Source organism: Pezoporus occidentalis, unplaced genomic scaffold, assembly GCF_034315485.1.
Source record: "Pezoporus occidentalis ecotype Australia unplaced genomic scaffold, CSIRO_AGI_Poc_V1 ctg214, whole genome shotgun sequence".
Taxonomy (NCBI): Eukaryota; Metazoa; Chordata; class Aves; order Psittaciformes; family Psittacidae; genus Pezoporus; species Pezoporus occidentalis.
The window spans coordinates 373026-389000 of NW_026914007.1; the positions used below are offsets into that span (position 1 = coordinate 373026).

General features: G+C 42.4%; 1 protein-coding gene across 5 annotated transcripts in view; it reads left to right on the forward strand.

Annotated features, from left to right (window-relative positions):
• Positions 1–15975, forward strand: part of DENND2B (DENN domain containing 2B) — a 178947-nt gene that overhangs the window by 152420 nt on the left and 10552 nt on the right. For all 5 annotated transcript variants that reach the window (XM_062619830.1, XM_062619833.1, XM_062619832.1 and 2 more), the window contains one exon: positions 1810–1958. In XM_062619830.1, coding sequence (XP_062475814.1) covers positions 1810–1958 — 149 coding nt within the window. The remainder of the gene's footprint in view (positions 1–1809; positions 1959–15975) is intronic.

The window sequence follows — 15975 nt, forward strand, 5'->3', positions numbered from 1 at the left end:
AGCCTCTGAACTCTCCCAGAGAAAAACATTGAGATAATTCCAAACAAACAAACAACTCTCTTCTGGCTGAGCTTTGCTTTCTGTTATGCTAGTACAAACTTGTTATTTAAATGGAATGCACTGGCTTAATTAGGAACAGAATCTTGTCCTTCCATTGTGGCTCCTCTGACCTAAACAAAGACGATGATTAATTGGGAAGTAGACAGTATATTTCTTTGTGATGAACAGACTGAAGCAGAAGACTTTACCAGGCAACAGAAAACATCCATGGCATTTGTAAAAGCTGCTGTAACTTGCATTGCATCTTACCCCGCAGCGAGATTTTAGCGCTGGAATTTTTGCAGTAAAACCAGCTCCTCGTGATTTGGCACATAAATGTGATTCAAGCTTGCAATGCAAATGCTAAGGAATGGAAGTGGGCATCTTTACTGAATATGAGAAATAGGTAGGCAGGCAGCATTCCTTGAGAAGGTAATCATGGAACACCATCACTCTGCAGTTTGATTCTTACTGCTGTTTGGGACAACAGCCGAGTAATGGGTATCTAATACTCTGGCACCATAATATTCCTGTATTTCAAGCTTAGAAAACTCAAATCTGTACACAAATACTGTTCTAACAGTGACTTTCTTTTTACAGTCCTTTGTTACTGATCCCAAAGAATAGTGCAACTATACTGGTATGAACTGGTTTCATTTCCAGTACGCTGTGGTCTTGATCGTATCTTTAAAACCGTGTGTTTGCAAGGAATTTTGTGAGAATTACTTTGGTTTAAACTCAGTACAGTATGCTCATGGAATGTGATGTCATGTGCCTGAAAACTTTAAAGCAGTCTAAAGCATCAAAGTGACGGTGCTTTTGGGACATACGGACAGAAGGAGATGTATATATGTTCCTGTTAATATGTCTTCAGAGATTTCAACACAGCTTCAAGTTGGCCAACTTTTACCTTTTCCCTTCTGTTTCCTCAGATTCCTCAGTAGTTCATCATTTGCTGTCTTGCACTTCATATTTTTCTCCCTCTGTTACTCTCTTCTTCATGGTTTTTTTTTCCTTCTTCTTTTTTCTGTCCTCCGCCTTCAAGTTCCACATCTGAGCATGTCAGTTGCAGAGTAAAAGGAAGATATAATAAACGAATCAAGCAAAAGGCATTTGAGAAAAGGAAGGAGAGGGCCTGAGGTCATGGCTGAAGTATGAAAATTAGACTTTAAAGGGATGTCACAAGTCACCATCTAGGCCTTGTCCTGTCTCCCCAGTTAAGTATATATATGTACATATCTTTATGACAAAAAAAAAAGTTTTAACCATTACATAGTGAATTCTGCATCATGGAAGAGTGTAAATGAAGTAATTTGGTTTAATTCTTTAAATTCAGTCCCTGGCTGCTATCTGGATGTAAATTTGAATTGCTAGCTAAGTTTATAACCAAATCTACCTTGTCTTTATGGCAGTTTTGACCATGTAAGCTTCCGGTTCCAGTGTTCTCAGTTTGTTACTTGCTTCATACTGTTGACTCAGCCAAGCTTCACATCTCTGATGGGGGCTTTTCTTGGAAATGGCAGTAGTTTTAACGTGCTCAACTGTATTCTGGGAAGAAGACTGACTTCACTGTGAATTGTGTAATATGCCATTTCTCTGGAGTGCTGTGCCTTCAGCTGCAGTTTGCGAAAGAGGATGGGGGTTGTTCTCTACATCTCCCCAGCAGAAAAGCACGAAGCAGTGCTGGAGGGCCCGGGCTGGGGTGCTGAGTGCCCTGGTGCTGTCAGCCCTGGTCAGTGATGCTGACTGATGTTTGTTGGATGTGTTCAGGTCATTGAGCTGCGGCGGCCCATGGACTCGCGCCTGGAGCACGTGGACTTTGAATGCCTTTTCAAGTGCCTCAGCGTTCGTCAGATCATCAGGATCTTTGCTTCTCTCCTGTTGGAGCGGCGTGTCATTTTTGTAGCAGATAAGCTCAGGTAAGTGGCAAAGGGACCTGAACCACACATTCAGGACAGTACTGTCGCTGGATTCAAAAAGCTTTATGTGATATCCAGATGGTTGTCAGATATGAGGATCCCCTCGCTAGAGGATTTAAATGATTTTTATGTCAATGGATGTTATTTGCATCAGGTGGGGCATATATTCACTAGCAGTCACCAGCTACAAGCCACTTGTTCTGTCTTACTTTCCCTTTCGTAAAATGGCAATAACAATACTCTGCTTCATATCAGCAAAGGTTTGCAGTGTTTTGAGGCAATATAGTCCTAGCAATATTCTGTTTCAGGTTTTGGAACAGAGTACTCATAAACAGCAGCAGAGACTGTCACTGAGGTGGTTCATCTTGTGGCCATACAGTCCAGCCAGGCAGGGAAGTGGGGTGCTGAAAGTTCACCTGGTTTGCTAAACGCAGTACAGAGTTTATAATGGGGATAGGCTCCAAATCCTGCACTACCAAACCTATCCAGAGAGAGTGTTAATAATACTATTATGGTCCATCCCAACTAGTTTGGATATTTTCCTTCATATTCAAATTACCTGAAAACATTTGTTTTCTGAAGCTCCATCTTGGTCAACTTGCTACACCCTTTCAGTGTACCACTTACTTCCCTGCCCTTTGATTGCAATCTCCCCTCCCTGGGTCCCCTGAGACATGAACTCACCTCAAGGTGTAGTACAAGCGACAGGTCACAAATTTACATGGCCTTTACCAAGGAAATGGAAGTTCTGTGTAGTCTGCACTCCTGCTCTGCAGCAAAGGATCATCCCTGGTTTAGATGCTTGTGTAATACACATAAAAAAGTGTGGACGCTGTAAAGAAGATGTTATTTGTTGTGGCATGATATATAATAAAAGAGGGCAAATAAGAATAAAGACCCTAATTTATTAGACTCAGGAACATCAAGCATCTTTTAAAAAGACACAAAAGACTGTGTGGGTGGTTAAAAACTCATATGGCTCTACCCAAACAAACTCTGTTAAACACTTTATCAGCCCTAAATGACCGCCAGAAATAATAGCTGCGCTTCGTGGCCGCCAGTGTATATAATAGCAAAAATACTTTGCATAGTAAAAGCTTTACAACCTTTAGGGGAAAATGTCTTAAAGCTGCAGACCTTTCTCAGGTTATAAAGTTACTTCCTTAGCGTCTTTTTTGTTGTCTAGAACAACAGGAACATTTTATTTCATCTCTTCCCTTGTCAGTAACTCGTAGTTTGAATGACCATTTGGGATGACTTAATTTCACATAAACTCCTGGTGAGAATTGTGTAGCTGGTCCAGGGTTTCTGCAATACTTTACTGGATATGTGAGTCACACCATGAGTACTGGGGCAGGTGGCTTTTGAAAACTGTTGGCATGTTCCTTCTGACTCTTTTTCTATTGCATGCTTCATTACATCGTTCTGTCTGTTTCTATTTTACTGTTCATTTAGAAGAATTAGTGGCACCCACAAGTCTGACTGTAACTCAGAATGACACAGGTCTGCGTTCCTTCAAATGGCACAGTGATTTGAGTGGAAAATCACAAAAATGGTACACAGAAAAATGAGGACTGTGCTGTGCTGCGGCCAACTGGTGCTCTGTTTTGGAGTTCCCTGTCACTCTTTTGTGATGCTGTCCTTGTTTGGCAAAATACCCCGAGCCCAGATCTGTGGACTGCAGGCACAGCACCGCGGGGATGGCTTCCTGCAGGAGACATCCTCAGCTGAGGGCTGGGGCAGAATGCGGCCATTCCCAGAGCGTTTCTCTGGGATAGCTGGCCCAGCAGATGTCATGTAGCACTTCCAGGCACTGTTCAGAGAAAAGAAGCAACAGTTAAACCTACTGTGACAGGCTTAAGGCAGCCTGGCTTGGAAAATAGTCATGTTGCTGATGTTGAGGGCTCATGTTAACTCAGGCCTTCATCAGGCAACCAGGGTTTTGTACACACTGCAAGCCTGACTGCAAGCTAACAGCTCAGGCTTGCCCATGCAAGCCTTATAGCTACATGCCTCAGAGCAGACGATAACAAAGTCCTGCTTACAAGCAAAGTACTGCTGCTCTCCCTTTTGGCACACAAATAGAGAACCAGGACCAACAGGAACCAGAAATGATAAAGATCCCCTTTTGTAAACACATAGCTGAACATTACTCTCTCTTGCAAAGCCTCTTCTTCAGTGAACTGTTGTTTCTATTGTGAGGACAAGGCATCAAGTTAGGGACCATTATAAAGTACTTTGAGAAGGGAGAGGATTCAGAGAGATCAAAGAAGCTTATGAGGTTTCGTGGTTGCTCCTGTAAGAAGGGACACGACCTTTCTTATAAAAAGGTTTACGTTCATATACTTTATTATACCCACATGTACTCTTTATTATGTACATATAGTTTATTTAGTTTAAAAAGAGTATGACAAAATCTGCTGTGGTAGATAAGGCCCTGGATTAAGACTTGTGAACCCTGAGCTGTCCTTCTGAACCTCTCTGACCTGCTGTGTGACTCATGCTGGAAACGTAGCACCTCTTTCTTACCTTCTGTCTGGTCTGTGTTGGATCTTAAATGCTCACGGAGAGTACTTCTTGCCCTGTGTGTGTGTGCACACAGCTCTACTTGATACAGTGCATCCCCTCTCAGCATGGGGATCTTGGAGGTACTGTAAAATAGAAACTAATAATGAGTCCTTTGACAAAGGCCTGCAGAAAGTGACAGTGGATTTAAATTCAATACCTAACTCAGGTTTTCATGGTTTAAATGGGGATGAAGATCATAATGAAACACTCTGGCTTTGAGCTAATAACTGTCTGTCTTGGAACCTTTGCCTTGTCTGACCTGAATTTTATTTATGGGCATCATGGCTGAAACTGAAGGAGTTTACCAGTAATGTGGAAAAAAAAAAAAAGTAGTGAAATATCTTACAGGTCCAGTCTGTGGGCCCAAAGAATGAAAGCAGGAAATTAAAAAGATTTTACAAGGGTTTGATTTCTGCATGTACCCAAAAAAATAGCTTAGAAATAAATGACATTGAGGTTTAGGCTTCAAACAATGAGATGCAGTGGGGTTTTGTGGCTGCCTGTTTAACAGGTCTCCAAGCAATAAATGATTTCACACATTATACAGGTTTGAGAAAGTCATGCCTAGTGAAGTGAGACTCATTCAATAAATTGTTACTTACAGTTCTCATAGTGCCCAGAATGTGAAAATTTATACTCCTTGATCTTTGTGCAGAAGAAAAAGAAAGTGATCACAGAAAGAAATGAGCAAACAATAGTAAAGTTTTGAACGACAGGACTGTGAGGGTGCCTTGGTTGGATATGTGCAGTTGGGTTGATTTTTTTCCCCATATGTTGCTTATATTTTTTTTCTGCTTGAAATTGGGGGAATAAATCCCTGCAGCTATTTGCTCACCTTTAAAAATGAATTTGAATCTGCCAGTGACCTTTTAGTATTTTGCTCTCCATGAACAGTCAAGAAGAAAACAGTGAAATAAAAATAATGATAGAGAAACTTGGAATAACTCAGAGAAAGGTAACTTAAAGCTCCAATTCCTTAAACATCTGCTGAAAGCACAGCTGAGTTGGCATGTCCCCTCGCAGTTCCAATCCCTGTCCCAGGTGGGAGCCCCTGTTTGTGTTCCCACCATTCTGTCTGTTCACCCCAACTCTGAAACGACCCCAGGACTGCCATTTGCAAAGGGAGAGCTGGTGTAGTGCAGTCCTCGGGGGCTTGAAAGGCTGGCAGTAGATGCAAATTCAGTGGTTTCTGGGGCTCAGGGAACATTGGTGTTGCTGCAGGCACAGAGGTAGCAACAGAAAGTAAATAGAAAGCAAACACTGGAAGAAAAATATTTCTCTGCTTGTTTTAGTTATGTTGGGGACAGGCTTGCTGAGGAAGTGATACATCCATGTATGTGAGAATAGCCTTTTCGCCTTTTCCCCTGTTTGGAGAGGGGGAAGGAAGACCTCGGGCATGTCAATGACCCTTTGTTATAACCCCATTTTTTATAAATTAAAAACACTTCTGCTATAATCTACTATATTGTGAAGGACTCTGAGCATAATTTGCTTACATTTCATATATAGGTCCAGTCCATCAGCATCCAGAATCAGTGGGAATGTTTGAACGAGGCTCATCTTTTGCTGTGGATCTAAATCCTAGAATATTCATTTCAGCGACCTTTGTGAAGGTTTAGCAGCTGTGAAAAGCTTCTTTGGAGTCCTTGTCTTTGTAAAAGACAAAATAACTTTTCATTGTTGTGACTTTTGGTTTTATATGAGATACTTCAGCTACTTCTCAGTGAAGCAGGAGCATGGGCTTCAAGGGAAAAAACTCTGTTGATAGCAATGGGTTTTATGCTCATAAACCATACAGGTGAACTTGGAAACATAGCCCAAGGTGAAGGTGTGCCAGGCATTTCTCCAAGTGGCAGTGCCAGCTCAGGAAGTGCCCCCTCCTGTTCCCCTTGTTTGTTCCTGCCGTTTGCCATGCTTTCCCTCACCCAGGAGTCTGTGCCAGCCCAGCTGTGGTAGGAATTCTGTAGTTTCTCCAAACCAGATGGGCCCCTTGGCCAGGTCACACCAGGAGCTCCTGTGCTGGGAGAGGTTCAGAGCAGGGGGCTGGGTTTGGGCAGGAGCATTGGAATGGGCACACTTCAGGGTGGTACTGCCACTGACAAATGTTTATCGTGCACCATCCTTAGCTGTGAGCTAGATGGGTTTACTGTATCTTACAAGATATTGTAAGTTTGTGAATAAACCCAACACACTTTTCACCTGTGTGCAAGGGAGATCTGAGGGAATGAAGCTGAGGCAATGTTGTATGAGAGTGAACTTCAGTGCAGCTACAGCTCCTGCACATCAGTGTCTTCATTCCTTAGGGATGGCCACATACGACTTTGTCTTCCCACAGAGAGTTTTTTCCCCTGCATGTTTCTCTGCCCCTCCACCAGCACACATCCCCTGTCCCAACATGGACCAATAGACTGTCACCTGGTGTGCTGCAGCGCCCCGAAACCCTCCTCTGCAGCGCTCGCCCCAGGATGTCAAGAGAGGTGCTGTTGCAAGCAGAGGAGCAGAAGCTAGGCACCTATGAGGTGGGAAGACTTCATCCTGTTAAGGACAAAAACCTCCCTGGCCCTCCCCAAAGCATTTTAGACTGCCAGGAGGAATATGTCTTCTAGCACAACTGTAGAACATCCACCCAGGCAGATCCCAGACCTGACCAAAGGTTATGGGCTCCAGACAGAAACACTGACTAATACAGGACAGAAGTATAAATATGTAAATATTGGGGGAAGTTATCCCACAGGCATGTGGGATGCAAACTTTGTGGAGCAAAAAGAAAGCAGAGTGTACTTGTATTCCAGGGCAAAGGCTTTCAGAACAAACAATGGCATTTCCCTAATCTCACGGACAGAGACCGCTTAGGACTGTCTGTGTTAGCTGGGATGTTCAGGGAGCACTGATGTTTGTCCTCATACTTGAATCTGTTGCTTTGGAAGTTGTGAGGCCATGCTAGAAAGCAGCAAAGGTAGTCAGCAGTTGAGAGGCAGCCTGGTTCCTGTCTCTCAGTGAGAGATAGGAATAATCAGTATTAGGCATCTTTTAATCTAGCAGACAAAATCTTGTAGCTCAAGTTAAAATATGAAAATTTAAATAGGAAATAAATGGCAATCTTAGTACTAACAGTAATTCATCAGTCCTGTAGCAAGCCCGAGTGGAAAAGTGAGAGCAGCTAAACTTTTGGGCAGGTTACTAAAGTGAAATCTCATTCCCTATTTCCTTACTGTTTATTTTTTTTAACAAAAATAGGATATAACTCTTCCAAACTAATCATGGCAATGATAGGCCTGGCCAGTCTCACCTGCAGACTGGGAATGCTCCTTTCCAGTAGCCTGACATAGGGTGACACTTGTAAAATCTGCCAGGTTTAAAAAGTAAAAGAGAGAAAGTGTGATCAGTAAACTGTGAGCTTTGGGCAGTGATAAACATCTCCTTTCCTTCCCACCAAAAAAAAAAAAAAGAGAGAAATTTGACAATCAACACATGGCAGAAATCAGCTTGTCAGGGAGAGTTTACTGCTGCCAGTCTCTAACGGGTCTGTATGCTCTAAGCACGGTCTATGGAAGACACAACTATGTCTTCTCTTGGTCACATCAGGTACAGCCCTACATTGTGCTAGAAGTCCAGTTCGTTCTCTCAGGGAAACTTTAGTTATCAGGTGTGCATTGAAGAAGATGTTTAGAGATGCAAGCTACTGTACCTGTGGAATGTGTAATAGCTCCCCGATCTGATGTCTAAACCCAGAAGTATGGATGGATGACACCTCTTCCGATAACTTTTTTTATCAAAGATCTTGAAGAGCTTTCTTAATTCTGTCAGGATTATTGCGCTTGTCTGGTCTGCCATGCTGAACATAAGCTAGAGAATTTCTTCCACTGGTTTCTCCAGTGGAGAGAATGAACCCTCATATAAGTATCCAGTATCTAATCATGGCTAGTAGACAAAATTTATTCTAAATAAATCAAATCCATCCGTTTCTATGTAAGTAACCTGAGAGTTTCTATCTCCTCCAGAGAGCCAGATCAGCCCCCCCTTAGGAGTGATTTAGAACTCGCAGACCATCCCTGCTTTACCTAAGGGACAATACCTTGCAGCTGCCTTCATCTTTTACATAAAAAGCATCCTCTAAAGTCTGTCTGAGTGTCTATTACCTTCCCTGAAATCGCTTTTCTTTCATGAGACTTTTTTCTCAGTCTGCTTACATTATGAAACATCACCAATTAGAAACACTTCTACTTAAAAAACCTTTAACACTGTAACGTGTGATTATTTGACCTCATGTAACTGCAATTTCTTGCTATTCTGCTTCTTTCTACCCTACCAAATATAGCTAGTTATCTTCTTTCCGTAGGATGTTTGTATGCAATCTGGTCCTGCAAGATGCTTTGTCTTACAGTCTAAATGCTGGAATTGGAAATGCTCCATCTGATGTGGAGTTGGTGGTTTAAGGTAACCAGCAGAACTGTCTTTCAAGATGTTTCTCAGAGAAATTTTGCACTTTAGTCCCCCTTCTCAAGAGACACTTAGGTTTTGTACCACCTGGATTACATTTCTCTGGCATTCAGATGATGTGATGACTGATGCTGGCAGAGGAGCTGTATGCAGACAGTAGGAAAGTGTATGTCAGGCAGAAGAGACAGCCTGAGAAACAAAATTAACCTTCTAAGTCTCTGGTTTGTTTAAGGTTCCACAGTCCCAAAGAAAAGCAATCTAATAATAACATTTTTAGTATGCAGTGAACTTCAATATTATTTTCAATATGCCATATCCCAAGAAGGGTAGAGCTTGTATGATTTTCCTTTTCCTCCTTTCCTCCTGCCCTCCTTTCCAGTGGTATTTATTCATGTCTCTTCAGGCTTTGGCTAATGCTCTACACTGGGAAAAATAATCATTTTTCCACTTCTGATTTGTGCAGCAAAATTTTCTCTCCCTTCCACTTCCCCATGAAAGGGAATGTGATAAGAAGATGACCATGTTGTTTGGCAGTTCTCTTCTGGATTGCTTATTGGCACAATAAAGATACAGCAGTATGTTGCAACATTTTCCGAACTTAGCCCCTAGTTCCCAGTGGGGGAATTTAGACAGATTCCTTCTTTTTAGCTTTTGAATGAGAAGGACTGGGGGGTTGGGATTGTTCTCTTTTCTTACTACAGAGAAAAATTCTTCCTCCTATTTTACAGCTGTCACGTTGTTAATAGTGCGAAGATTGCCTGTGAACATTAACAAGGACTGGTGGAAGCAAAGGTCCCAGTATGGAAAGAACAAGTAGTTAACACTCCTCCAGAGCACCTGGGCCAGAACCAGGTGTAATGGATTTATGCTAAGAAGCTGTCCTGAAGGAAGGGACTGGATTACTCTGTGGGCACTAAGACTAATAACTTTCCACTTTGAAATGCTGGGGATTTTTCTTGTAACTACCTGACAAAGTTTGGGCAGGTGGATGATGTGTTAAAGCAATGACTTTTTGCCAAAAAATCCCTTTCTCTTGAGCTTTATGAAAAGTATGATTGAATGCTGGTTGCTTGAAAAGCCAAATTCTCATTCTCAAGGGCACTTTGCATGTCTCTTTCTCCAGGGGCTTTCATGTGCCTCTCTTGTGCATGAGTATTAAGGCAGCAAAATACAACGTCTTTGTTGAAACCACATTTCCCTTTAATCAGCTTTTCTCTGCTTACTTTTAAATTAAGTACTTCAAAGCTATTCTCTGAAAGGGAGCTCTCCTGACAGTGCATTTGCTTGTCTGTAGCCCTCAGCTCCATGCAATACAATCTTGATCTGTGCCATGAGCCAGGGTTGTGCTTCACAGGTTGTGTGCGGGACCTCAGACTGTCTGTCCTGTCCCTACGGTGTTCCAGGAAGGTGGGAGTTGGATTCTGAAAATGCAGCTCTTAATGAAATAATTTACTAATTTCTGACCAGTTATGATAACTTTTAGAAATTTTGCATATCTGTCTTCCCATGTTTCAATGAAAAACAAAAAAGAAAGCCTCCTGTATAGTCAAAATGAACCTGCACTTACTACTTGTTTGGTAATATCCCCATATGTGTTATGTAAATATAGAACATTGAAAATCTGAATTACTTTGGCTGTCTCTATATTAAATCCAGCAACTTTAAAATAAGAGATCTCTGAGACCACATCATGTTTCACCCCATCTCTGGGATAATGGGAGACAATATCCCAGCATGATAGCTGCAGGTGCTGGCTGTTCCAAATGTCACCTCTGGTTGCACAAGGGCATTATAATGTACCTGTTCATTCCTTAAGCCATTGACTGTAAATTGCAGTTGTGTGCAGATTGCTGCAACAGCCATCCTGCATAACAACATGGGCTGCCTGGAGCATCCTGGTATAATTTTGGTCTCTTTGTTGTCATCTTGGAAAATACTAAAATTTAAGCTCTTTGTTCTTAGCACGTCTTAGCACAGTGCCCAGTGTATCAATATATGACCCGACATTCTGTGACGTTCTCTGTTCTGGTGTGATGGGACATTTATGGTTACAGAAAAGCTTTTCTGTCCACATGCTTCTGAGCAACCTTTCATGCGGGAGCAATGAAAGGAGAGGCAAGCATCGTGATAGACCCTCGCCCCTTGTGCTCCACATTGCCTGGTGTATTTGTAATGCATCGTGGGGATATGTTCAGGTAATTATGGTGAGGCTGCTGATGCAATTGTACTGGTAAGATAAGACAGCACAAGGTAGGACAAGATCTTGCAAGCTTAAGCTAAAGGGGACGTGGTCAGAAAAGGGGTTATGGATGAAGATGTTTCCCACTCGATTTTCAATGAAATATGATAAAGTGGGACCAGAAAAGGGATACAGACAATGACACAAACCATTGGGCAAGTCTGCTCCACAAACTGTACTCATTGGCGCGTCAGCGTGGAAACCCATGGCTCTATGAATTAAAGTCAGAAAACAATTCCAGAAACCGTGTTTTTCATTAAAAATCTTCTACCTGGAGTTATCAGTAGCATGGAGGGTTTGGTGCCTGGGCTTTTTGTAATTCACCTTCAGTAGTCTGGGTAGAGCTGGACACACTGGCGTGTGTCCCAAAATTAACTGCATCACTGGTGCCTCACTGAACAGCTTGTGGCGCTGCTTGTGCCAGACAGGGGAGTCCATATTGTGATTCTTTTATAAGAATGTTATAAGCTTGGCTTTTCTCAGACTATACTGTAGACAGCACCAGATAAAACTTAAAAGTGTAACTCATTTCTTACAAAACAAGGTTTAGGTTTGGCTTGTCAGGAGGGAAAGACCACCATTTGAAGGGTGTGAGGGTTAAGTAGCTGCACTCTTCAAGTTGTAAGCATAGTTTAAAAAATTCTACAAAGGACGGCAACTGATAATGGGTCTGATGTGATGCAGAAAATATGCATTTCCTCCTCAGCTTGTGCCCCCCTCTCCCTGCCAGTGTTATCGCTGAGACCTGTTTGTGCTCCATGGGATATCACAAAGGTCACTTGCAGCAAATGTGTCATCATTTGAATTAGGGGAGCCACTGTGGCCTGATTCTGCCTTTAACCCTTGGCAGGAGCAGAGGTGGACTCTCACTTTTGCACCAGACTGCTACTTACCACACCGGGCAACCTCACTTGGGGAGGCAAGGAAACAGTGACTGGACCCTGGAAGCTGATAGTCAAAGTGCAATAGCAGAGCTCCTGGTTTGCTAAATCAGTCACCCTGGGAAATGTTCACCTCTGGAATAATATTTCTCCTTTGTCAAGCTCCTATGCAGAGTCATGGATTTTCACCTGCTTCTGGACTGAGTCATTAACTCACTGCTAAGCCTAGCTAATACATGTTATAGGCCACAACAGCCAGGGAAGACCTCTCATTTGTGCTTTAGAGAGCTCTTTACCCAGTCACACAGATTGAGTGTAGCAGCATTTGTTTTAATTAATTTTAATTAATTCATTTAATTAATGAAATAATGAAGTTATGAATTGTTCGGAACTGGCTGCTGCATTTGAGTTGGCGTGGATGGACTTGGCTCACCATGATCCTCACAGGAATTATACGTTTTCCCTCCACCATGACCATATTTACACTAGAGAATTTCCAGTTTTATTTAGACACTAGAGGCAGGGCTTTCTATTGGCAGGTTTCCCCGGACATCAAGAGAAAAAGTGACCTAAAATACGTACATTAGAGATCTGTTCATATTTCCCGAAAAGCAGGATGTCAGGTATGGATCGCAGATACAGTATTACCTGCATACTTCTGGCCAACTCCTAAGGACCTCTTGTCATGACTCTTAATTTACCGCTTACTTAAGTGTTTGATTTAAAAAACAGATCACAATACAAATTATTACCCTGCTCTGGCTTTTACAGCCTAAGCTCACTCCATTTTCTGTGTAATATGCACCCACTACTTTGATTTTAAATATCCAGACAAAGGTCAGATTTACTAACAGGGAATTCAGAAGCCTCTTTCAAGTCATGTATGCAACCACTCCATCTTCAACTTCCTGCAGCTACTCGGGTCAGGAGAGGAGAGGTGCCTTGGCAGCACCAGAGGACAGGAGTCCTCCTCCCTGTGCACCCCTACACAGATGTTGGATTGACCACAGGAGACTCTTGAGCCAGGAGGCTGGAATATATATTTTAATTAAAATTTAAATTACATATTAAAAGTTAATAAATATATTAATAATGCATTAAATTTAAATTACAATTATTTAATAGCTTCAAAAACTACAGTCTCTAATTTCAAACCACCTTATAAGGGCTAGAAGGAGTCTCTGTAATTTGCTTTACCCCTGAAGGGCTTCTAGAATGGTGAAAAATTATTCAGATTTCAGAAGCTCAAACATGCCTCGCTGGAGAGAGGGGCTGACTTTACAGCCATTCCAACAGCACTCTTCCACAGCAGTCAGGGTACTCAGGCTCAAAAGGGGATATCATGTCTTGTGTTGTACTTGTGGGCTGATCTGATTAAAGTAGAAGTGGAAAAGGAAAAGGTCTCTGAGGCTTCATTTCAACAAAGTATTTCACCACGGTGAAAGCAAATTAAGGCTGAAACTTATGCTAAAATACTTTGCTGAATCAAAGCCTAACCCAGTAGTTTGCCTGTCCCCTCATGCTTTGTTTTAACTGGTGAAGCCAGGCATGAATTGACTATAATTCCTGCTGCTTTATTATCATTAGAAATAATTTTTCTATCAGTGTATTAGAATTAATTGGGCCAAACAGCAATAAACTGAGCATGATTCTGGTGTTTGTTTTGATATATAAATATAACCATTGTGGAGGAAACTTGTCTTTTCACTTTGAAAATTATTTCTGATAGAAGCTGTGCTTTTGTTTCTCCCTGCGTGTCAGCGGGTTTACATACTGGGGTAAGGAGGAAGCAGAGCAGAAGTGGCTGAAGAGTATGAGCACTGGTTATATTTGATTTGCATCTATACTACGAGTGGGCTTTGAGCCTCTGTCACATACCTTCAGCTATGCCAGTGTCCAACCTTCCCTCCTGCAGCTGAAGCCCTTCTCAATGTCTCTGGCATCAGAAGAGGATGGGTAATTGGCATCACATGGCCTCACAGCCCTTCCATCTATCCACCGCAACAAGGAGGAACAAGTTTCTCAAGTTAATAATTTGGCTGCATGTGTGTGACAGAATTTTATTCATATTCATATTAAATTCCCAATGCTTGTGTCATTCAGCCCAGCCAGTCACTGTCCAGTCCCTTAATTTTTCATCCCAGCCTGTTTGCCTTCAGTTCATGTTTCATTTTCACCTGCTCACCATGTTCATTTTGTCTTCCTCCCCTCCCAGTTCTGCCTCACAGGTCTTGGTTTTACCCCTTTGCATTTAATTCAGCCTCCTCCTTTCCTTTCCTTTGTTTCCTTCTCTTCCCTTCCCTCGGTTCCCTGTAGGATGAAGATGATCTTCCTCTCCCACATGAGCCTCCCTTTTCTCTGTGCCACCAGGGCTACAGTCGAAAGGGAGGCGCTGCTTGTGTGAACCATTTCATTTGAAGTAATTAGCAGCTCAATAAGTCTCTTTTTAGTAAGCACAAAAAAATACTATTTTAAGATGGTTTTTAACATCACCAAATCAGTGTGAGCTTAGACATCACTGGTAGAAGTCCTCGGCACACAGGGCACTTCCCCCTGCCAGCATTCAAGTCCTTGCCATGAAAACATTCCACCCTTTCACAAAAAAAGGGCATCAAAGATGTTTTATTTAGCAAAATAACATTTTTTTATCTGGCTTTGGAAACAAACTGCTCTGGTGCCAAACCGGGGGGGGCTGGATCAGCTGACCTCCTGAGGTTTCTTCCCACCTGAATTACTTTATCATTCTATCTAATTTTGCCTAAAATTGGAAAACAAAAGAGTTATCACACCAGCTTAAAAACCTCAGTGAAAACAAGCGAAATTCTGATCATGCAAAACCAGTGCCTTACAAATGCAAGCAATCCTACAAATAGGCAGGTCTCCAAGACCTGTCAGTAATGGCAGGCCTTACACATGAGCTCACAGAGGTATCCTTTAATCCCTAATCAGCAGCGATGTTACCTGTGACAGCTTCACTTCTCAAAAATTCTCCATTTCAGCTTCACTCCAGTATTAGTTTACAAGCACAAAGGTATTTATTGATTCATGTTGCTGCTGGTGAGAAGGTTATCCCAGGTGCTCCCTGCAGTTTTCTTCTGCTATGGCCCCCTCCCCAGCCCTCTCTGCATATGATGCTGTGTCTCTGAATGTGCCTGTTGTTCCCGAGCACTTGCACATTCCCGAACCTGGCGCAGTCAGATGGCTCCATTGCCATGCCCTTTTCCTGTAGCAACAATGACTCACATGATTTTATATTGAAATGCTCATGGGGTAGGCTAAAAGCCATGTAATATCTTTGGTTTGAGTCAAAAGAGAGGAACTGAAGATTTTTTTCCCTTTTAAACATCCTAGTGTGATAACAGAGAAACCATCAGCAATGATTTTGCGTAGGAAGAAATGCAGTCATGTCTGACACGTTTATCCTGGCTAGAAAACTGGAGATGTCCTGCACCATTGTATGAAAGACTTTCTTGAATTCTCATTTTATTCCTGCCTGCCCTACTTTGTGAGTGGCTGGAGGTATCGGGGTTAATGACACACGTGTCCTCACAGCACAGCAGCCCCGGGAGTAAAGCACAAGCTATTGATCTAGGGAGCCCTCAGGGCATGCAGCCTCAGAAGAACACTTGAGGGTCCAGAGGGGTGCTGGAGCTGAGCTCTCACACTGTGGTGCAGCGATGGTAACAGCTCTCTGTTGTCAGCTCTTATGACAAGGGCTTGCTTGAAAAGCTGACCTGCAGGAATGCTGCAGGAGATGATTAGAGTGACACTGGAGTATGGAGATTATCACTTAGGACACTGATATGTTTTCATTTGTATTTTGCCCCTGATGCTGTTATTTAAGTCTTACCCACTTCAATAACTGTGCTGCTACTATTTGTTCTTATGC